This window comes from Rousettus aegyptiacus, unplaced genomic scaffold (genome assembly GCF_014176215.1).
Source record: "Rousettus aegyptiacus isolate mRouAeg1 unplaced genomic scaffold, mRouAeg1.p scaffold_m13_p_10, whole genome shotgun sequence".
Classification (NCBI taxonomy): Eukaryota; Metazoa; Chordata; class Mammalia; order Chiroptera; family Pteropodidae; genus Rousettus; species Rousettus aegyptiacus.
This window is the reverse complement of record NW_023416285.1, coordinates 49,423,164-49,446,530: the sequence shown is the minus strand read 5'-3', so window position 1 is coordinate 49,446,530 and position 23,367 is coordinate 49,423,164. Positions and strand designations below refer to the sequence as shown.

The 23,367-nt window shown below is 42.1% G+C and overlaps 1 protein-coding gene across 1 annotated transcript in view; it reads right to left on the bottom strand.

The window, feature by feature from the left end:
• The window catches only part of SCARB2 (scavenger receptor class B member 2), a 59,525-nt gene extending 43,479 nt beyond the window's left edge, over nt 1–16,046 (bottom strand). Inside the window, exon 1 of the mRNA XM_016156026.2 lies at nt 15,627–16,046. Coding sequence (XP_016011512.1) covers nt 15,627–15,743 — 117 coding nt within the window. The 5' untranslated portion in view covers nt 15,744–16,046. The remainder of the gene's footprint in view (nt 1–15,626) is intronic.
• Between the last annotated feature and the right edge of the window lie 7,321 nt (nt 16,047–23,367).

Below are 23,367 nucleotides of genomic sequence, written 5' to 3'. Positions count from 1 at the left end.
TTTACTATCAGAACTGATTTACTGAGTTAAGATCAGATTGATGAGACAGAAAAATTTAAAGAAAAAACATGAACCTCCTTTCCTCTAACCTCTGGATCCAGCTCAGACTCTCTCCGGTGAAGCCTTACCCCTTCCCACCCCCACACTCATTTACCTCCCTCTGCTCCAGTCTCAGAGTAGCCTAATCAGTCATTTTAGACAGTTTTTTAAAAAGAGCTTTGTGGTCTTTTCTCTTATCTCCTAAACAGGAGTTTTGGCTATCTGAGGAGAAGGAGCAAGGGAGAAAGTCAGGCCCAGCAAATGAGAGAACATCACTGTGAAGACCCTCAGGTTGACCAGATATAACTCAGAGGCCTGGGAAGGGTAAGGGGCTGTGTTGAAGATCATACAGCTACTCAGTTTCAGAGCTGGGTCTGGAACCCGATGTAGCTTCTCTCCACTCTCCTGCCCTACCTCACAACAGTTTAATAAAATGGGTATAAATATACCATGCATTTTAGTTATACAAATTATATGGCAGAGTTTCTCTACCATAAAGTATACATATAGCACCTAGAAACAGCTCAGTAACGTGTTTAATCTACCTAAAACTACGTTAACTACGAGAATGATAACATGTGAATAATAATTTGTCTTCTAGAGGATTTTGAAGACCCACAGCAATATCGCAAGTTTTAAGTTATCTGATTTCATTAAAATAAGGACCTCTTTATCTTGTCCATAAATATCCACAAAAGGGCAGGGCAATAATTTTCCCTTTTCCATGAATTCCTTGAGGAGCCCCCTTCGACTAGATGGATCATGCCCTCCTTTCGACTCCGTAACACAGTATATAGGAACCTCTTAAGAAAAAAGTGGTCAGAAAAGAAAACATTTTCTAAAAATTTAAGTTAACAGTAATCAACAGGAAGCAGGTGATATTAACAACCAAAAATGAAAAAAGAAAGTGCAGCTGTTTAATGTGGTAACATTAGGCTAACCCTTGGCTTCCCAAACAGAAGGTGCTGCCCTGCAAGTAAAGAGCGGCTGCTGCTTTTTTTTTTTTTCTTTAATCCTCCCCACAGTGTCTAGGACCATGTAGTTCCTGGAGAAATACCTGTTCCATTTACAGAATATAGTGCTAGAAAACTTACACACAAGCTTTCATCAACTTTGCTTAGATGGTGGGAGAGAAGAACTTATGAGGCTTTAAGAGCGGAAGAAAGCCATGAATGGCCAAATGCAAAGCCACAGGGCCATGTCTTGTTACAGCAACTCAATAGCTAAAATTCGAGTAGCTCTTAAAAGTGTACCCAGAGGAAATGGCTGTTCACTGGACATTTTAGTCACATTCAGATAGGAGAAAGCAATAGTTTCTTTAGAATCACAGAAACACGTAGCACTAACACCTATCTTATGTGCATCTTATCAGTAATCCAGCACTCTCAAGAGCTAAGTGCAGCCAGTTCCTTTTGTGGGTGGAAAGAAAGCTCTGTGTCCTTCCACAACCCTTTTACTAATACCTATTTAAAGCAGTGCTATATACCCACAGTTTTCTTGCAAAGTATAGACCTATCCATGTAAGTCATGAAAACACTATGTATGTGCTAGCATTGTGGGAGATAGCCAGCAATACAGATATGGTTTCCGTGTTCCAGGAGCTTACCCTCTGTTTAGGAGAATATTGATACACGTGTGCAATTTCACAATAATATAAAGTAGCATGTGAAAAATGGCCAATGAGTATACCCGATAATGATCTCAATAATGTTCTGGCAATGGATTCCACGAACTGAGATGGACAAAGGTGGTGCTTAAAGTAAGCCAGGAAGAATGATTAAAATTTGGCAAGTAAAGGGAGGTCATGAGGGTGGGCGCCTGATAGACAGCCAAGGTTGATTTACTATCTTGTCTGGCTGGACAGAGTAAGTCCTTCCTCCCTGCCTCCTCCATGACCCTCTTTCCTGTAGCTCTCTACTAAATCAGAAAGATAGTGGCTGCGGAGAGGAGAGTGAGACAATAAAAGATACAGATGGGACAATAGTAGGTGTGACTGAGTGTAGGTTTTATAGCGAGCAGAGAGATTCATTTAGAGAGATGGGCTGCGGTCACAGGAGTCTAGATTGTATCAGATATACAATAGGGAGCCATAGCAGGTATTTGAGCTACAAAACATTATCAAGAGCCAGTGCTGTGTCTCCACTTTATCTAATCCAATCCCCTCAAAAGTCTATAAGGTGAAAAGCATTTTCCCAATTTAACATTTCAGTAGACCAAAGCTCAGAAAGGTTAAGAGAATGTCTGAGGTTTGCTAATGGGGTGGAGCCAGCCTCCCACTCCAGGACTCACTGCAAACCTGTGGTCCTGGCAATGGTGAATTTCACCAGAACGCCAGCCGCCTGCAGCCGTGCTCCTGGAAAACAGCAAAGGTCCAGAAGCCCCTCCTTTTGTGTTTCAGGAAATGGCTTACTGCAAAGAAACTCCCTTTCCCATATGCCTTAGATGAGATTCACAGATGTCCTTCTTTCTTATCTAAGACAAGGCCAGATACCTCCCGACTCCCATTCTTTGCCTCGTAATTGATCAGCTGAACTGCCTGCTCCCACCAAATCAGTGGGAATGAAACGCTAACGTACAGCATAGTGATCATGATTAACGATACTGTACTGTATATTTGAAAGTCGCTAAGAGGGTGCCACCACAGCACACACGAAAGAGTAACTGTGAAGTGACAGATATGGTAATTAGCTTGATTGTGGTAAACATTTCAGTGTATTTGCACATGAAACAATATGTTGTACAATTTAAACACACGCAATTTTTATTTGTCAATCATGTGTAAATAAAGCGGGGGGGGGGGGGAGGTTGCTTGTTAGCCAAGCTTCAGTTAAGTTTTTCTCCTTCCATACTTGTTCACTCCTCCTTATAAAAGAAAAACCTTTGGTTAACCCTTGAGGTTCCCATAAACCACAGTCAGAGATTCTCCCTACTGTAAGTCCCCCTCCTCCTCTCGCAATAGTCCTTTCCCCTTTGCAAAAACCCTTTCAAACAGTCTCTCCTTACATAAGTCAGATTTGTTTTTAATTGGACACTCCTATTGTGCCATGCTGCCTACTTTGAATTGGCACAGACAGGCAAGAGGTGTTTCAGAAGATTGCACTGGCTCAAGTGGGAAGGAGGGCTTGGCTAGGGATTATTCTAAGGGTTACACAAGTTCTCGGAGAGGGCTTATCTCAGGCCACCCTCAAAATGCTCAATAATTGGTGACTGTGATTTTGATTATTGCCATCTTTAAGTTGGGGATGAGAGGGTTCTAGGATTTATTCGGTTTGAATTAAAAAAAGGAATCATGGCACTCTGTTCAAATCCAGATAACCCAGACAATAAGAGAAAAACAAACAAACAAAAAAACAAAGAGAAAGTCTTTAGTCATGATTCTCTCTTCTAGCCCTACATATATAATTTAGTGTAGGCTGAAGCAACAAGAATTTTGCATAAAATTGAAAATAACCACAATGCTGTATAGGAAAAGAATGACTTAGTGAACTGTGGTAATTGACAGGTTGGAGAATAAAGCAACCATTAAAATTAGTAAAACTATATAGAAATAAGAAACATGCTCATGATCAATGTTAAATGGAAAAAGCAGACAATATTAAATTTGTATGTGTGGGCAGTGTATGTGTGGACAAGACCAACAGCTAAAATGTGAACATGAAAACATTAGGGGAGTGAAATACAGATCATTTTAAGATTTCAGTCTAGTTAACCTCAAAATCTCTACATCTCCACGAGAAACATCTAATAGCACTTATCTCTGCGGAATAAGGATCACAAGGGGTCTTCCATTCTCTCGGTTATATTTTTCTGCATTGTTTGAAATTTTTTACAACAGAAATAAACTACTTCTGTAAGCAGAAATAAACAAATTGTCCCTTATAATTTTTTTAAGTGAAAATCTAAGAAAGTAACTCAGATTCTGGAAAATGTTATTAAAAGGCCCTACGGGGAAAGGAGAAGGAGTGGGTGGGTACAGAGAACCAACTTCATCTAGGCCTTTCCTCTGTTCTTGCGAAACAAAGGCGAGGCTGATGCCTCATCAGCTGTGATCCGTTGGCTCGCCCACAACAGCTCCAAGGCCCCATCCCCCACACAGGGCTTCACAGTATTTCTTTTCCTTATTATTGTCAGGACAGTTGTTTTAGTATTCTGTATTTCTTAATAGCTTTTCCTGACAAGCATCACAGCGTGTGGAGAGCTTTAGAGTAAGAAAGTATTTGCAATCTTATTTATTTGTTAAAGAAAATAATCCTGAGGTATCAGGATTACGAACCCCGAAAGAGCCAGTAAGTATGAACAAACAGATGGTTAATTGCCAAGTTTATCATTCTTTCTTTGTACCTAGCTCTTAGGCAACCAGAAGTCCAAAGACAAGTGGAAGTTTCCAGAACGAAGGATGGAAAAATCCTTTCCAGAAGAGAGGGTAAAACTGGCTGTTCTTACAACAGTATGACTTGAACCTGTTTCTCCAAGTATTTCAGGATAGAAATAAACATTTAGTAGACTCAAGTCCTTAGCTAAAAAAAAAACAAAAAAAAACAAAAAAAAAACAAATGAAAAACCTTACAGTAAAAAACCAAACAAACGAACAATTTTTGACACCTTGTCAGAGTCACACTGATAGCAGATGCTGTTACAACCTAGGGTCCACCTCACGGTCTGCCTCCACCCCCATCGCTGTCTTCTACTTAGCTACTCACTCTTAGCTGAGTCAATGCCCACATAAATCTCAAACCTCCTTTTATTCCATTCAAGTCTTGCCCTTAAGAGTACTGGCTCTTCTTGTACCTTTAATGTGTCTCTTTCCCTCCGCCCCACATAGCTGTACATTTGTCAAGGAACTCACTGTAAATCTCAGAGAAGACTGCATGGTGTGTGTGTGTGTGTGTGTGCATGTACCCACTAAGTAGGGAAAGAGCGAACAGAGGGAAGTTATAAATACAACTGCCAACATTTCTAAAACAGTTGCTTCTTTATTTTTATCTTCTTCCCCTGCCTTTCAGCTTAGGCAAAGACAACTGCCATCACTAGCATGGCCAGCTGCTACTGACTGTGAGTCTCCAGGAGTCAGGTGCTGCCTAGCTAGGGCTTAATGTACATGATCTCTAAGCATTACTTACACTGATCCTGCAAGGTCCCATTTTACAGATAAGGAAACAGTGGCACTGGCTTTCCCAAACTCTCAGTACCAATAAGTCATGTAAAATCTGACCAAGTCCAAGTCTGTGGGTTTGCAGCTATCACCCCACTGCACCCTCAGGGTAGAGCTGCCAGATTTAGCTAATAAAAACACGGGATGCCCAAGTATGTCCCAAATATTATATAGGCTGTGTCAAAAATGCTTTAATTCTTAGGAGAAGCATGCTAAAGGATTCTGGGGCACAATGTTGCGATGTCTACAACTTGTATTTAAACAATTCAAGAAAAAGCATATGTCAGAGAGAGATGAAGTAAATATGGCAGGATGTTAACAACTGATAAAGTGAAGTGAATCAAAATGCTACATGAGACTTACTCACTAAGATACTGTCTGTTGTTTATCTGAAATTCAAATTTAACTAGGCATCCTGTATTTTATCTGGCAACTCAACCCCAAAAAGACCGTGAAACTGTAGAGAAACCGTAACTTGGGCTCTGAGACCTTCCTGAGGAGCCACTCCTTCTGTCTGAAGGAAAAGAAACTAGGGCAACTGTGTGAAGTCATGGTGAACTCTCGTGCTGGACTAACATGTGAGGAACTAAAAAAGGAATTGCTGAGCTCTAGAGTTTAGAGGCAGTGGCTCTGCCCAGGTTAGGCTAATATGTTCAAAGACAGCACCTCAACCTCCTGCCAGATTATTGTCCAGAAGAAGGCTTAGATTCGATCTTAAACTTTTAATTTCTGCCCTAGATCCTCAGGGCATTCAACTATACACTCCCTGGGGCTTGCTTTGTAAAAGAAAGACTAACAAGTAATAACCCTAACCTCAAGCCTGGAGAATGTTGGGCACAGGAAGTCATTCATTCCATCTAATGCAAGGACCAGTTTCTCTGGTTCAGGAGGAGCCCTCTGCTCAGTCTAAAACATAAAGCTGAGGCTTGGGGACCTCTGACCCTCCTCACTAAGGGTTCTGCTGTGGTGGTAACAGACACCAGACAAGCTGTGCAATCGGCAGTTCCTTAGTAGCACATAAGGAAAAATCATTGGTAAAGTCCTAAATTAGTTTTACAGTGTGATTTTGGATAGTCCTTATTAATTCTGGGTATTGCTTATTAATCAAGCAGAACATGATGAATTTTTCCAGGAATACTGTGGCACTACTACCAAAAGAAATATTGGAAAGATTATCAAGTTATGTGGTGTCAACAGTCAAAACAATCATTTGGACTGAAAACTTATTTTTCAACTAGTTAGCCAATATGTATATATTGAGCTCTCTATATGCCCAGGACACAAAATGGGCATGCATGTGAGAGTTAGTGAAATATTAGTTGTAAGGCCCAGTAATTTAGTCCAAATTACTGGACTTATGCCTGAAACTATTTGGATCATTTCAGTCGTATAGATCCATCCTAAAATGCCCATTTGGACATCTCATAGGCTGCTCAAAGTCAAGGGGACCAAAAATGGATTTACGATTTTCTCCTATAATCAATCACTCAGTGCTATTGATTTTACCTCCTCCTCTTCTCCATTTCTATTCCTGTACCCCCTGGTGGCAATACTGTGGATACTCTCCTAATTGGTCTCCTTCCCTCCACCCTTGTCCCTTTCAAACCCATTACCTACCTCAGTCTCCAGAGACTTCTATCAAAAGCACCTGAGCAGACACTCCCCATTGCTCACAGGATAAAATCCCAGGTCCCTAATCTGCTGTACTAAGCCCTGCCCTGATATGACACAGCCTATCACTTGTCATCACCTGTCATTCCCTGGCAGACACTTGATGCACCTGCAACACCCAACTGCTCATTGTTCCCTAGGTACAGGCTGGATTAGCTACTTCTGCAGAGAACTGACATGCCTTGATACAGCCACAAGACACAACACATTCAAGTCAACCTGGCAGAGCTCGTTTGAGAAGGTAATAGGAGGGTTGTTTAACCAGCTGCCCTGGTATAAGCCACTTCCAAATGATAAAAATATGCACTTGGGGAATTTCATCGGGCTTTGATGGCAATAAATAATACTTTTAAGGAAATTTTCAGGACTCAAGAGTACTACTGGTTGTTCTTCTAGTTCAACAGAGTGCTATTTAATAATTAAACACAACTTTAGTATCCATGTTGCTATCTACACAGTCTAAATTCACCCAGAGATAATGCAGACCATCTTTGAGAACCTGGCCTAATAGCATGTGGATAATTCTCGCTGGACTCTAGATTAATAAAACTCATCAACTATCAAAACACTAGCTGGTTTCCCTTTGTTTTTAAAAAATTCTCCCTGAAATTAAGCAAAACCAATCTAGACTCTTGTAGTAATTTTTACTACTTACTTTTTTATATTCTCTGTCAAGGTAAAGGATACAAGCTGCCTTTAACATTCTACCCGTATTCTCTGACCTTATTTTAACTCTGGAATGTGCAGGCAGTATTTTTATTTATTTATTTTTAATGTCACTACTATTGAACTTATTGGGCTTTAATTGCAACTGTAATAATTTCAGCTAATGTGACCTGAAATGTTAGTTCATGTGTAAGCTCCTACTCCATCTATAAATTACATATAAGCCAATATGGTGGAATAGCTATCTCCCCTCAAAAAAGCTCCTACTACAAAACATCCACTAGAATACTTATTAAAAGCCTCCAGGTAATTACAAATGTGAAACCAAAGTTGAGAACTGCCAGCTTAAAGAGAGAAAAAGCAGCCACCAGATGGACCCTTAATCACAAAGAGCAGGTGAAAACTGTGGACATGTATGTGTACATGGGGTGAATGGTTGAAAGAGTGGACTTTAAGATGTGAATAAATAAAAAGTGTGGCCATGAAACAATGTGTGAGTTTCATGTGTAACTTGTAGAGCCAGTCTTGTCATTTTACAATCGGTTTGGTTGTGATTATCTCTCTCAAAGACTGAAATAAGTGATGTTCTCACTGCGTATTTATATATATGTCTCCATTTCCTCCCATTACTGTTGATTATTAGAGGTACAGTGTTAAAAGCAAACATCCTTAAAATGGGACTTACAAGAGTGATGATGTTAGTGACAATGTCACCCTCCCTCTAGACAGGGTATAAAGCTCGGATGCTGGAGGGGCCACGTGGGCAAGGTAAATAAGTAAAGTGGGAGCGAGCCTGTACATTTGTTGGCATGTCAAATTACAGCAATTGTATTCACTTCTACATAGAAGTATGCCCTTGTCCATATTTTTAAGACCTGACCCCTCAGGCTAGCTTCTACATTCCTTTCAGTAAAGAGGGTCAGATACAAACAGATATTTCTCTACTCTAAGAAAGGCCACAGAGCAAGCATGATGACAAAGAGTGCCTTCACTGGGCCTTAGATTCAGGAAGCCATCAGGAGCATGAAGGACAGCGGGTACGGGGAGGAGGTTCCATCTGAAGGGCAGTCTCTATTTTGCTCAGACTGCTGCCACAGAGAACTGTCGTGGGGCCAGCACGGTAGAGCATCCACATGTTTCAAGAGAAGCTGGAAATCTAGATTTTGGATGAAGATTCCAGATTTTAAAGCTATAAACTATTAGTGAGGCAATCACTACAGAATGAAACAAAAATGTGAAGCTAAGCAATAAGAACATGCAAACAAAATTCTTCTCAAAGATCTAAGTTTTCCTCAATTCATCCTTCCATTCATCCAAGCAACACGTATTGACCATCTGCTTTGTATGGCATTGAATCTGGCGATTTGGAAAGATAATAGGAAGCTAATATGGCAGGACCCCTACCTTCATAGAGCGCTTTCAGGCTAGCTTTAAGTACTAAATTATGTCAATGGGTTAAAAATCACTGGCAGGGCTGAGACTAGTGGAGAATTATTGAGTAATTCAATTATGGAGATACTAATATTATAGTCTAGTTTGATTAACACACAGGAAAATACAGGAGATTCACTGAACCTGCATGACTGAGGGCCCAGCCGCAATCATTAACACTGAACACACGGAGTAACCAAAAGGACATATAAATTTATAACAATCTAATCAACATCCTGGCAGTTTGAAAACATTAATAATATCGTGTCCAGACTAGTCTTACAGAAATATAACAGGGATATTATTTTTAAAAATTATTCTAAAAATAATATAATTAATGAAAAGAAAACTAGATCTGCAGTTCTCAAAACGTGGGCAGAGGACCCTTCGGTGTCCTTAAGACCCTCTCTGGGGGTCCAGAAGGTCAAACCTATTTTCATAATACTAAGACATCATTGCCTTTTTCACTCTCTTTCTCTCATAAATGTAGAACGGAGTTTTCTAGAGGCTACATGACATGTAATGATGTCATTCTCTGAGAGTTGATAAAATATATGCTTGTCTATCTTGTGTTTTAAAATTTATCAGTGTTAATCTCTAATATTATAAATATTGATAGCTAAAACCCAGAGAAACATAAGTTCTTTGGGGTCCTTAATAACTTTTAAGAGTATAAAGGAGCCTAAGGGCAAAAAGTTTGAATTAGATTTTAAGTCTATAGCAGTAGGGACAGTGTCCCATGTACTGTGGTATCCATAGCTCTTAGCACTGTCTTGCATGCACATGGTAGATGGTCCACACTCAGTAAATATTTGCTGAATAAACAAATGACCACCAAAGTATATTAACTAAAAGTGCTTTTAGGTAGAGAGCAACACTGAAATTTGCCTTTATTTTCCTCAATTGCTTTTGACTAGTTACTAGTGTTGATTAAAAGTGGTCCCTTCATTAGTACATTATACATATAATTTATATAATATATAATATATATGTGGAGATATATATATATATATATATATATATATATCTTGATGCCATAGGCCATTAATGCCTAGTCACTTGGCCAACATCCTATGTTTTCTTAATGATCTTATAATCCCACCTGCTGATTCTTCTTCGGGAACAAGCAAATGTCTGGCAGAACAGATGGTCGCATTGCTATGGCCTGACAGAATGAAATCTTGCGCTTTATTAAACAAGAAAACAAAAACAGTTTCCATAGGCAAGAACCTTCTCGCCCGCGACCCCAAATCTTTCCTTTAATGTGAACTCACAGAATAATAGTAATATTCTCAACTAAAATTGCCATCTCTTTATGTCATATGTACCTCAACAAAGCTGAAATTATAAATAGAGTGGGATTAGAAGCACCCCATTTATGTAAAGTATATGTGTTACTATATGTGCAGAAATCAAAATGGGGAATAATCAACAATACGTTAACAGTAGTTATCCTGGCTTTATTAATTTGTTTTATTAATAGCTGACTTTTTTTAAATAATGGCATGCATCTTTTATCATAAAAATAAACAAAAATGAAGAATAAAATACAAAGATATCAAAAAAAGAACTGCCATCTCAAGGAATGAAGATATGGGCAAACACGATCGCCATCCAACCCAGTCACGAACTTCAGAGTTTGCCCTTTAACCTGGGCATTGTGCCTAAAGAATCTGATTCAGTTGGGCTGGTGGGGTCTGTACTTTCTAAATCTCCATAAGTGATTCAGATGCAGTTTTTAGAGTCTAGGGACTACATTGAAAACTACTGTCTACTCCCTTGTCTTAATCATTAATAATGAATGTACTCACGGTCACCATGAATTAGTAAGATGCTGAAAGAAACATAATGTGATTTTGATATCACAAGACCACATTTCTAAAAGCCAGGGAAGAACTGGATACTTTTGCTTAGGAGTTAAAGAACATTGCAAGAATACTGTTTATAAATCTATGATTTCTGCTTGTGCTGAGCCAATCATATTATTCTGTGACAAATTTGGAAAGGAGAAACTACGAGATGAAGCCTCTTCACGGGAGGCTCAGCAGCTGGAGGGTCACATAGGGCTGGGGCTAAGGAAGTCCCAGATGAGTAAACAGTGTGGGCCTAACGAGTCAACAGAGGAAGCTGATTGGTGGAGAAAGCAGAGGAAGGAAAGGAAGTGCATGGCTGGGTCCTGCTGACCTTCCAGTTTCTACTGTACTCTCCAAAGGCCTTATCATGCTATGCTTCTCATGCTTGGATTTCTATGGGCTTCCTCTTGCAACTTTAGAAAAAGAAAAAAAATCCTATCTTTAGCTCCTTAGACAGCATCGCTCCTCTTTAAAGCCAAAAGTGAAGGATAGTGTGGTGTGAGGATAGAATTTATTGTCCAAACCAGGGATCTTTTAAAAGAAAAGAGGGTGCTAGTAATTATATCAGGACAATGGGTGTAAACAATCTAGGACTGCCACAGGCAACGGGACTTATGGTCATCCTCAGGAATGGTAATGTGAATTAGGAGACCCAGTTTACACACTTAACCCTACTCCTTCCTTTTCATGTGGCCTTCCATAAGTCACCTAGTTATGTTTCTAGTGTTATATAAAGATAATTGCTACTACCATCACCCTTTTAAAAATGGTCATACTCTCAGTTTCCTTCTCTATAAAATAACAGATTAAGTGATACCTAAGGTTTCTTCTTATTCTAAGTCTTCGTAATTCTGAAAAAAGGCAACCTGGGAGATGAGGAAGATGTGTAATAGGGAGTCTTTTAAGATTATATGTAGTTGATTGTCTTTACATAAACAACAATCAAGATGTTTTACTAATTTGACTTTTAAAAAGAAGACCCACACAGATTCACCAATCCATAATATTTGGTAAAATGATCAGTGATTATAGTTCTTAAGGCATCAGCAGAACAGCTCCATAGTTGCTGAAGCTCCCAAAAGAGACCAGCTGGTACTCACTAGCCCAGAGCCTTGGGTTCTGGCAAAGCATAGTGTATTTGCCCTGTTCATCTCATCACTGAGACTTAATGCTATCGTCCTTCCTTGGCCTGTGAATAGGAAGCAAAACATGAACCATCTTATTCCTTCTCACAGTTTCCTTGCCAGCCCATCTCTTATTAGCCAGCCCTGCAACCCCATTTCTAGGAAACATTCAAACTGTCAGTAAGTCTAAGGCCAAATTTAATATTCTGAGCTACATAGTTGTTCTCAGACAGTGATTACATGTCCGTGTCATAGAATGTCAGAAGTTTGAAGCTAGAAGGAACCTTATCTACTATATAAGCTTTGGTTCCTGGAGGAGAAAAGAATAGCCAGAAATAATAATAATTAATATTTGGGCATTGTGAAAGGGACTGTGCTAGATGCTTTATATCAATCATTTTATTTTATTCCTGTAACAACCCTAAAGTGTTCTTATCGCCCTGCTTTCAAAATGAGGAACCTAAGGTTTTGAGGGGTTCAAAAATTTGCAACTCGGCTTGTTCAACTCAATCCAAGTATTTGTTAGTGATAGAAAAGGGAATTTTAACCACATTCTGCTGATTCTCAGGACACTATTCTTTCAATTAAAACGATCACTAGTAAGGCAACAGGCATTCACTATGTACCTACCATGTACCAGGCACTGTGCTGGGTGCCAAGGCACTTAGTGGGATTACCAAGTGAAACTAAATGTGACCTAAAATCCTGCCCTTCTAGGCTCCACAGAGGAAAAGAGATTGCTGGATCTCTACAAAGTTCTGTCTTCAGGGAAGTCAAAATGGTTCACAGAGAAGATCTGCTTAATGCTCAGAATATCCCCCAGGAAGCGAGTGTGGCAGACAAAAAGGGAGGCATTTCCTCAATTGCCTCTTTTGCAATTGAGAAAATAGAAGCAGAAACAACTACAGGGTTTGCCCTTACAAGGCATTAATCATGGAGGCCAACAATGGAACCAACTTGTCTTGGTTTCTTCCATTCTATTCATTGGCCAAAATTAAAATTTCCTTTCAATCCTCCTGGTCACCCAGGACTCAAAGACAATTATCACTTGAGGCAATTTTTTTTTTTTTTTTTTTTTTTTTTTTTTTTTTTTTTTACATATACAGCACCTGGTATTCCCAGGTGGTCCCTCATCTAAGTACTAACCAGGCCCGAGGCTTCTTAGCTTCTGAAATCAGACAAGATCCGGCATGTTCAAGATCCACAGACCGAGGCAAATTCTTCTGAAAGGAATTTAGTAACAAAGCTTCTAGCAATTGCTAAATCTACTCTTTTGAATTTCATCTCTTTCCTCTCTGCTCTTTGATGTAGACAAGTTTGGGTATGGACAACCTTCAAATGAAACACTAAGAACTGGGAGTATAAGAGTGGATTATATTACAACTATAATAAAGTCAAGTAATGAATGAATTGTTCCATAACAATACTAATAGAATAATTATGGTAGCCATAAATGATCACCTACTTTGTGCCTGATACTGAGCTGAGTGTTCTACATAGATGACCTCATTTAGTCTCACAACAGCACACACACAGAGGCAGATCTAGGGCTTGTGTGTAGCTTATACAATATGAGGAGGCCCTTCCTAAGAAAAAGGAAATTCTGCATAGAGAATTAGATACAGGGCCTTAGAAGGGCTGGTGCAAGTGAGAGGCCCAAAGCTTAAGCTTTATGAGTTTCACAGTAAGTGCAGCACTGTGCCCAAGACAGCTAACATCCTTGTTTCTCCAAATAATGAAACTGAGGCTCAAAGAAGTTAAGTAACTTGCCCAAAGTCAAAAAGCTTGTAAATGGCAAGGCTAGGATTTGAACACAGGGTGTCTGACTTCAAATCTCATGTATTCAAATCTCCTTTGCTTCTGTGGCTTCTTGCAAAACTAAAACTGATCATTTACAAAGCACTAATTATATCTTATGAAATTACACCCATTTTCCTTAATAACGCTTCTAACCTCTCTGGTTATGTGAGTCATTATTATCCCTATTCACAGATAGGGAAACCCTCAGCTAGCACATGGTGGAGCCAGGATTCGTGCTCAGGAGTACCTGAAGAGTTTTTACTCTTTTCCACTATCCCAGGAGAGCAAATGGTAATGATGGAAACATGTGACCTCTGGTTGACTTAAGATATTCCCATATCTGTCCCCTGAAACTGGCCTTGTCATTTGGTTCCATACACTACATTGTGCAGCATTCCTTAACAAGTTCGGGCAATTCTGAAAGTCCACTTATCCTGTACTATAATTTATTAGTTGAATCAGAGTCTATAATCCCATGGCATGTGACAAGCCAATCACCAAAAAGCAATGCAAACTCAACCGCCAAGCTGCCTTACAGTCAACCCTCAACCCCCAGGAAGTAGAGTATTTGGGGGCTGGTCACTCATCTCATAGGGCTCTCTTGTAACAGCCTTTCAAAGCCACACAAGAAAATTCATATATTGACTATATTTAGATTGCTCAACTCTGGTTACCCAAGCAAGAGTTTACATCCTTAAACAATCTTGCTATGGATTTGCAGGTGGACAAGAGTGGAGAAGATTCAGTTTAGTTTTTCATCCTTGAACACTGGGAAAACAATGGTCTTTGAGACACTCAGAAAATGGGCTTTCATCTCCCCTTGGCAATGCAAATTTTAAAAAAATTAAGTTATGCTTTTCCATGGTATAAGTTGCCTTTAACTGCCAGATTTCAAGTAAATGATGGCTTTTGGAAATCTCCATTAAAGGAACATGTCCGTTGCCACAGGGAACGAGACAACTTTACTTGCAGTAATCAATCTGGATGAGGTCTGGATTTTTTTTATCCAGTTAGCAGCAAGTGCAAACCAATGGAAGCAATTAAGCATGCAGTTATGAGTATCAATAAGAAAGGCTGCTCCAATGATTTTATTTTTAATGATCTCAGTAACTCTTGTTCCTCTTTCTACACAGATTGGTGGATGAAAGGACCATCGGTGAAGTCAACTACTGGAGCAGTCTTCTGAAATGACTAGCTGACTCTTCAGCTCACTCATGTAGAGAGAAAAGAGAGTCCCACACTTCGAAGAATCATCTTTGCCTGAAGCTTATGGCTGTTTGAAAAGAGCAAGAATCAGTGGTGAGATAAAGCAACACAGACTTAGTACAAGACACCGAGCTGCTTAGTAGGTGGGTAGGCACAGACTTTGATGGACTGAAATGTCACCCAGCCCAGAGGCCTGACTTTGCTATCAACGGCTCTGCCCAGCCCAGGAAAGTAAGAACACAAAAGACCACATGCCTGTTTCTCACGCCCAGCCCCACACCACTTTAAAGGCCACAGCAAGCAGCCAACAAATCTGCCTCTTCTGTGGTGTCTTTCATTTAGCTTCTTCTTGAAATGAGAAGGAAACGAGTTGGGCCCAACAGAGATAGGGGTGTAGAGCGGGCGGGGATGGGGACAGATACAAATGATAAAATAAAAGTGAAAGCCTTTTTTAAAAAGTCTAGACACAGTCATCTCTATTCCTCTCCATTCTTCTTTAACCCTTACCTACCAACCCCAGGAAGACAAGGAAGAAAGGAAGGCTATAGTCCACGGTGTTTGAGGAGGTGCAGGTCTCCCCTGCGAAAGGCTCAGCCATGAGCTGTAAGTGTACTCCGCCCTGCGCGCGCACACGCACACACACACACACACACACACACACACACACACACAGCCCCGCCTCACCTTCTCGATCGTCTCGTCGACGGCCTTCTGGAAGACCCGGGCCACCAGCAACGTGACGCTGGTCACAAGCAGGAGCAAGGACAGCGTCCCCACCGCGTAGAAGCAGCACCTGCCCATTCTCCGCTGGGCTCCGGGGCCGGGCCGCGACCCGACAGGACAGAGGGAGAAGCAGCTGCCGCGGCCGCCGCAGGAGCGAAACGCCCGAGACCCTCGGGCGCCCACGGGCCGCGGGGTGCGCGCGAGCCCTCTGGGCAACCGGCCGGCCGGCGGCTCGGGACGGGGACGGGCCGCTTGGGTTTCGGTTTCTCTCGCTAGGGCATCCGCGGCGCGGGCCTGGAGCAGCTCGGGAGCGAGAGAGGCGGTGCACAGGCCGTGACGCTCGCCGGCCGGCTCGCCGCCACCCCGGGAGGCGACGGGCGGCAGCTGCGCGGGAAGGCGCGCGGGGCGGGGGCTGAGCCCGCAGTCATGTGCCCCGCGGCGCAGGCGGCGATTCGGCGGGCGCGAGCCGCTCCCGTCCCGGGCGGCCCCAGTGCCTGCGGCTCTCTAACCCCGGCCGGCCCCGCCGCGCCCAGCCCTCCCGCCACCGGCCCCGCCACCGCCCCGGAAAATCGCCTGTCGTCCTTGGCGCACTTTCCCACAATGCGGATCCATACTGCGGGCCTACCGAGTGCCAAGTACTGGGCATGCAGCATAGATAGCACATTGCCTCAGTTGTAGACAAGCTCACAAATATGCAGGGACTCTGTTACAGCAATTACAGCACAGTGTACCAAGTGCTTTTATGGGGTGCGTGCTGAAATGTGTGCCAGTGAGCACGTTCTCCCCCATGACTTAGGACCCCACAATTGAACTGGGTTTGGGGGCATGTGTAAGGGTTGTCACGTAAGGGGTGTGCATGAGGGAGGGAAGAGGCATTCCAAGCAGAAGAAAAAGGTGTGCTAAGACATTGGGGGTGAAAGAGAAATGTTGTAGGAGGGAAGAGGAAAGTTACTCTTGATTATAGGCTCAGGTGTGCAGAATGTGGAGTCGGCGGTGTTGAGCCTCTTGGGGTCAAATTTTGAATGGCTCACTGTGTCCCATAGAAGAGTTGGGACTTTATCTCCCAACAGTGGGAGTCTGCAAGAAGCTTCAAGCAGGTGGCCCTGACCTTCTTCCCATTATGTCCTGGGTGCCCAGGCTAAAGCCCACACACAGGAGGGACTCAATAAATACTAGTGGAATGAATATCAACTATATGCCGGGCCTCTGCCAGGTGCTTGCAGACACCCACTTATTTAATACTCCCAGCAGCCCTGCGAGCATCTGGCTGTTTGTCCCAGTCCCCACAAAGCAGTGCCAGACAAGAGTACTGTGCAAGAGATTTATGAGGGAACTGGACAAAGAGCTGGATCTTGAAAAGGAAAGAGTCAAGGAAGTAAGTAAGGTTGGATGGAAGGAAGCATCTTATACTGTAGTCAACGCTAAGATTAAAGTTCAGCAAGTTCCTGGAGGTTCCTTGAGCCAAATTGGCCTGTTCTAGAAATCCAACAGTTGCCAGACATAGGCCTCTTGTGCTTAGTCATGGGCTGGGAGCAGCCCTAGGAAACTGGCCTCAGCACTAACTTGAGGATGAGTATCAGAGGACAGATTTCAGAGCTCAGCCACTGGGGCAGGGCCATTGGTTAGTTATGTTCTACACTGGAAGATCTGAGAAGTACATTCGCTTGGCCACTATAGTAATTATTCCATTTTACACACAAGGAAACAATGGCTCTAAGAGTTAAGTAACCTAACAAGCTCAACCAGTTGCTAAGTGGTGGGTCCTGCCTGCACCAGGATGCAGGCCCGATGGCTTCCAAAGCCCTTATGTATCTACCCCGTGCATTGTTGCCTCTGAGCTGCCATCAGTGAGAATCTGGAGACAGGGAGTTCAGCTGGAAGACTTTGCTAAGGCTTGGTGAGATGCTATGATGCATTAAAAATGGTGGCAAATTCTTTGACACTCCTGTTGAGAAGTGAGGGTCTATACCACCAGTCCTCAACCTTTTTGGCACCAGGGACCGGTGCTCCTATGAGAATCTAATGCCTGATGATCTGAGGTGGAGCTGAGCCAGGAGCGGCTGCAAATACAGAGGAAGCTTCACTCACTTGCATGCTGCTCACCTCCTGTGCAGCCCCGTTCCTAACAGACCACTAACTGGTAACTGTCCGTGGCCTGGGGGTTAGGGACCCCTGGTCTATATCTTCTTCCTTTAAATTTGGGCTGGATTTAGTGATTTGTTAAACCAACATAATACAGTGGAAATCACTACATCCTGGAACTTCCAAAGTTAGATGATGATAAACACCTTGCAACTTTTGCCTGGGCCTCTGGAAATTGTTGCTCTTAGAGCCCTGAGCCACTACTAAGTCAGCTCTCCCGAGGTCTCCATGCTGGAGAGAATGTGGGAGAAACTGCAGAGAGACACCTTGAGACTGCAGGAAGAGAAGTACCCTGCTGGCCCCCCATTGTCCCCAGCTATTTGAGTCTGGGGCCCCAGGCATATGGAACAGAGTAGTCCCTCCTTGCCCTGCCTAAAATGCAAAATAAAGGACTGTTGTTTTCAGCCACTAAGTTTGGCCTAGCATGTTACTCAGTTTTAGATAACTGGAACAGATTACGAGGGCAGGGCTGACCCTGGAACATTGACAATGACAGTGGCTGCCCACTCCCAGGTCTACCCAGCTATAGATACTAAAGGTCCTCAAGCAGCAGCCGCAGAGAACCAGGCCTGGGGAGGGTCTGGAATTATTCAAGTCTTCCAAGCCTTGTGGCCACGGTGCCTGTGGGGTCCCCAGTCCTCACATACCCAGAGTTGGCAGCCTTTCCCTGTCTTTAATCCTGCCCTACTTCTCCTTTAGATTGAAGCTATCTACCTCAACTCTTCCCTATGTCCCAGTTTACTTAAGGGGCTATGCCAGCCTACTCACTCTCACTCATCCTCTTCCTAGGAATTGGTTGGAGTCCTCTGCAGTCTGTGTCTTTTCCTTCACCAACTAGAAAAAAGAAAACCTGCCTGCCTGATTGATTATTCAGCACCTGGAGGTTCACGCTCAAATTGAACCCTCCCTCCTCCTCCTAATAAAAACCAGATTTTCTGTTCGCTAGCTCCAATCTTAGGAGCAAACTCCATAGTTAACCATCCACTCCAGCCCTACACCACAAATCCTAGTTCAGTCTTCCTTCTCACTGTTCACTGAGGTCCCTTCTTGCCTCCTGTCTGGGCCACTAGGGAGTAACAGACTGTGGGGATGCAGGGAGGGACCCAGATTTGATAAACACATCTCCATATGAGGAGAGTTTCTGAACAAGGATGTCCAACTCAGCTGCCCTCGGTTCACCTTCCCTTAGAGGCTCTCTCACCTGGGCACCGCCACTCTGTCGTTGCCACTGTCGGGTGTTTGGTAAGCTGCTTCCCCTTTAAAACTCTCGTCCAAACTGGACAAAAACCTCTTTCTTGATTCTTCTTAGCACAGTTGACCAGACTAGCATTTTAAAGATGTACTAAACACTAAGAACAAAAAAGACCTAATTATAGAAAATACAAACAGCTTAAAAAAAAACAACTCATGTTCCCAAAATTGCAGTCTGTGATCCCACAGTGATTTCTGTCTTGTTGTAAGGAGCTGACACAACCTTTTAGCACCTGGCCTGGCTATCTTGGTGTTGAGTTGCATCTTCTTCTCCACCCCAAGGCAACTACTGACAAGGACTTTACCCAAAGCCCCCAAATTCTCATATAAGCTTCCCGAAGCTCCTTGGTACCTCCTCATTTCTGATCTGTGGGACATGTCACTTCCACTGCTAATTGGCCCTCTTTTGTCTTTTTTTTGTGCGATGGAATCATATCACTCTACAAATGGAACTCCACCTCTCTGTAGAGGAAATGGCTGCTACATGGCAAGGACACAGACTAATAACCCCCTATCGCACTCTGGAGGGTCAGACGGTATGGGAAGAGATTACTGCGGCTACTGGTTAGAAAGGGAGGCTGATACCCTGACAGGGAGACAATTTGTTTTCCTGGCGACCTCAGTATATCTAAAATCAGAAGAATAAGAACTTTGAGAATGGCGAGTACCTTTAGGAATGAGTGCCCATTACAAATTACGCAACCAACCTTTAGGAATGAGTGCCCATTACAAATTACGCAACCATTTGGGACTTCATAGACTTAAGACAGACTCCAAGACAACAGGCTCTAAGCCCTGGGGAAGCAAGAAGGGTTTGTTGTGCCCCAGCTTAAATTTAGAATATTGATATTATACTCAAAGGTTAAGCATACAGTCATTGTGGACTTTTATGCTAAAGGTGTTAATATGTTAAATGTAAACATTTAAAATACACCACAATTTTTACAACCCCGTTTGGTAGACAATCTCCAAATATGATGGCCAATACCTCTTCCTTTCTTCGTAGGCTCCTGCTGCTCCTGTGATCCAGGTAGAGTTTGTTCCTTTCTGCTTATGTCTGGGTTGGCCTTGGGTCCTGCTTCAACCAGTACAACGTGAAGAAACTGATGACAGTGACCAGGTCTAGGTCTAGGTCTTAAGGGATTTGGCAGCTCCTTTCTTTACCTTCTCAGGCTCCAACTGCCATGTTAGAAGCTCAGATTCCACAACTAGGCGATGAGAGCCCAGGTGGAGAGGGACCCTGGAGAATGACAGGCCATCGGGGATGTCACAGCCCATCTAACTCTCAGATGAATACAGTCGTATGCTACATGGAGCAGAAATGAGGCTCCATCCCTGTTGAGACCTGCCCAAACTGCAGAATTGTGACGAAATGAATGAAGGTGAATGAATGAATGTGTTTTAACTACTAAGTTTCGGGGTGGTTTGTTATGCCATGGTAGATAACTGAAGCATCATGTTTTGTTATGTATTATTTTAATAGTCTAGGAGTCTAAAAACTAAGGGAAGTGACCGTAGGCCTTGCTTACTTTGTGATCAGCCTGGCTCCAAGAGGTTTCTAAAATCTTGACTTTCTTACAATTATTTGAAGGTGATCTATAAAATGTACCATCACACCCTAATGATTTGACATTTATTTCTAAATGTTTATGGAGCATCCTTAACCCTGAGCAATGCAGGATCCCTAAGAAAAAATTTCTGTCTTCTCCCTTTCTATCTTACCAATCAGCCCAAACTTCTGGCATCCACAGAAATAACTCCTTTATAAGATAGTTATAACTCTCTGGATTAGAGCTTCCTTACCATGTATATGATGACACTCTCCTGGCATGCCAAGGCAGAGAGAATCCGGAAAGTTGTGCATGACCCTATCTGCTGCCTCCTCCAACCAGGAAACTCTGTGGCTCCCTCATTATCATTCTTACACCCAAGTCAGAATGATCTTTTCTAGTTTGTTTGGTTTTACTTTTAGCTTTATTCTGCTTGGGTTACAGGAAAATGAGAATCCTCCCTCTTCAAATCCTTCTCCCTTTTTGTTCCTCAAAGCTGAAACACAACTAGGAAGAAACACCCTATTTCCTTGTTCCCTTCCCTCCCATGAAGCTAAAATCAGAGTCTCCTCTGACAGATTAGGGGGAGGAGGTAGTGGAGGGAGGCAGAGGAGCAAGGAGGAGAAAAGAAATAGTGGGCAAAAATATGTCAACAATATTATCTGCAGCTTGTACAAGTGCCAAGCACTGTGCTGGCATCACTTTGTTTAACTCTCATGGCCCGCAGCCGGATGGAGTAGATACTCTCTCTCTATTTTAAGAATGAAGAAACTGAGGCACAGAGGGGTTGAAAAAGTCATCCTAAATCACACGGCCAGTTAGAAGTAAAGCTGGTATTGAAACCCAAGTCTGTCAGACACTTAAGCCAGGCTCCTAGCCTCTTAACCACTGCTTGGGACTTCTGGCTTTGTGTTTTCTGAGAGCAAAAGGAAAAACAGGTGAACATTGATGAAAAAGCTGTGCAGTACGAACATTCTTGGTGACGTGGGCAACCAGGAGAGGCAGTGGGGCTGGCATTATTTGTTTGAGAGAGAGAGAGAGAATGCTCCTGCTTGTCTGAGCTTGATGTTGGAGTAGAATGGGGATCCAAGAATGAGCTGCAGGTTCCCTTCAGCCTCAAGACAGCTAAAAATATAATTTCCGATGTATGTTCTGATGTGAAAAATGTTGTGATCTGTTCTCACTTGAAGTAGTTCAAAGGTACTACCTAGAAGCAAATGAAACAAGAGTTGTTTGTTCAGATAGCTGTTCGACCCAGTGTGGCAAAGCCAGTATATTATGAAATACCAGGGCAGTCTGATTTCTGCATGTCATGAAATCAGGGCTAAATAAACAACACAAGAGTTAAGGTTATTCTCTAGTGATTTATTTCATAGATAGTTGTTTCAAATGAGAAAGTCAAATTTATTCAGGATCTATCTCTGGTGGGGAGAAAGAGGCAATGGGGAGTGAAGGGAGACTGAGCGAAGGGGTCATGGCATCCTCTCAGCCCTGAGTGGTGGGGAGGAAGCATTTGGCTGGGGACTGAATGTGTAAAGGTTGGGGGCAGGAGTTAAGGTATTAGACTATGGGAAGGATAAAAATAACCCCTGCACCTCACTTATAACTTAGTGCCCCACAGGACTGCTGGCTACTGCACTGAACTCATTCTCTGAAATGCTTTGAAATGATTATCCAGGAGTCTCCTGTATGGATCCAACTTCAAAGATTATTATTCAGTTAACTTTACTACTGTTGGTTTCGAAACATTTCCAGTTCTCTGGTAAACAGCAAACACTGTTTCCTTTCAGCCTGATAAAGAATGTTTTAGTATATTCATGAATAATGATTGCTTCAACTGAATTGCGAGCTGTCCTGAGCAACACTGTTTTCCTGCATTTCTAATAAAACCAGAAGAAACAAAGATACCAATCATGGTTCTTCAAAAAGTTAAATAAATATAGGCTTACCATATGTTCCAGAAATTCCACTCCTATGTATATACCCAAAATTACTAAAAACAGGTATTAAACAAATATTTGTACACAAATGTTCATAGCAATATTATTCACAATAATCCAAAGTGGAAACAACCCAAATGTCTCTCATCACATGAATAGATAAATAAAATGTGGTCGATCCATATAATGCAATATTATTCAGCAGTAGAAATGAATGAGGTACTGATACATGCTACGACATGAATGGATCTTGTAAATGATATGCTAAGTGAAAGAAGGTAGACACAAAAAGTCACATAGTATATGATTCCATTTATGTGAGATATCCAGGATAAGTAAATCCTTAGAAATATAAAACAGATTGGTTGTAGTTATGGGCAGGCGTAGGAGGGAATAAGGAGTAATTGCTTAATGGGTATGGGGTCTTCTTTTGGGGTGATGAAAAGTTTTGGAACTAGCTAGAGACGGTGATTGTAGAACAATGCAATTATACTAATGCCACTGAACTGTGCATTTTAAAATGGTTAGTTTTATGTTATGTAAATCTCACTTCCATAAAAATATATAAATCATAGGGAAATTTTAGAAGAAGATAGAATATATGAAGGAGATGTATAGATATTGAACACTCCCAAGGATTTTTTTTTCCTTTCTCATATACTGTTTCTGATTTGAGTGATAATCACTCTTAGAATATGAGCTTTTGAAAAATTCAATAATGGTAAGAGAGTTCTAGAAAGTTCTAGCACCGTTTTTTTCCCAGGGAAAAAATAAAATGGATAATCAGTCATAGGTACATTCCCTGTTATAAGAAGCAAG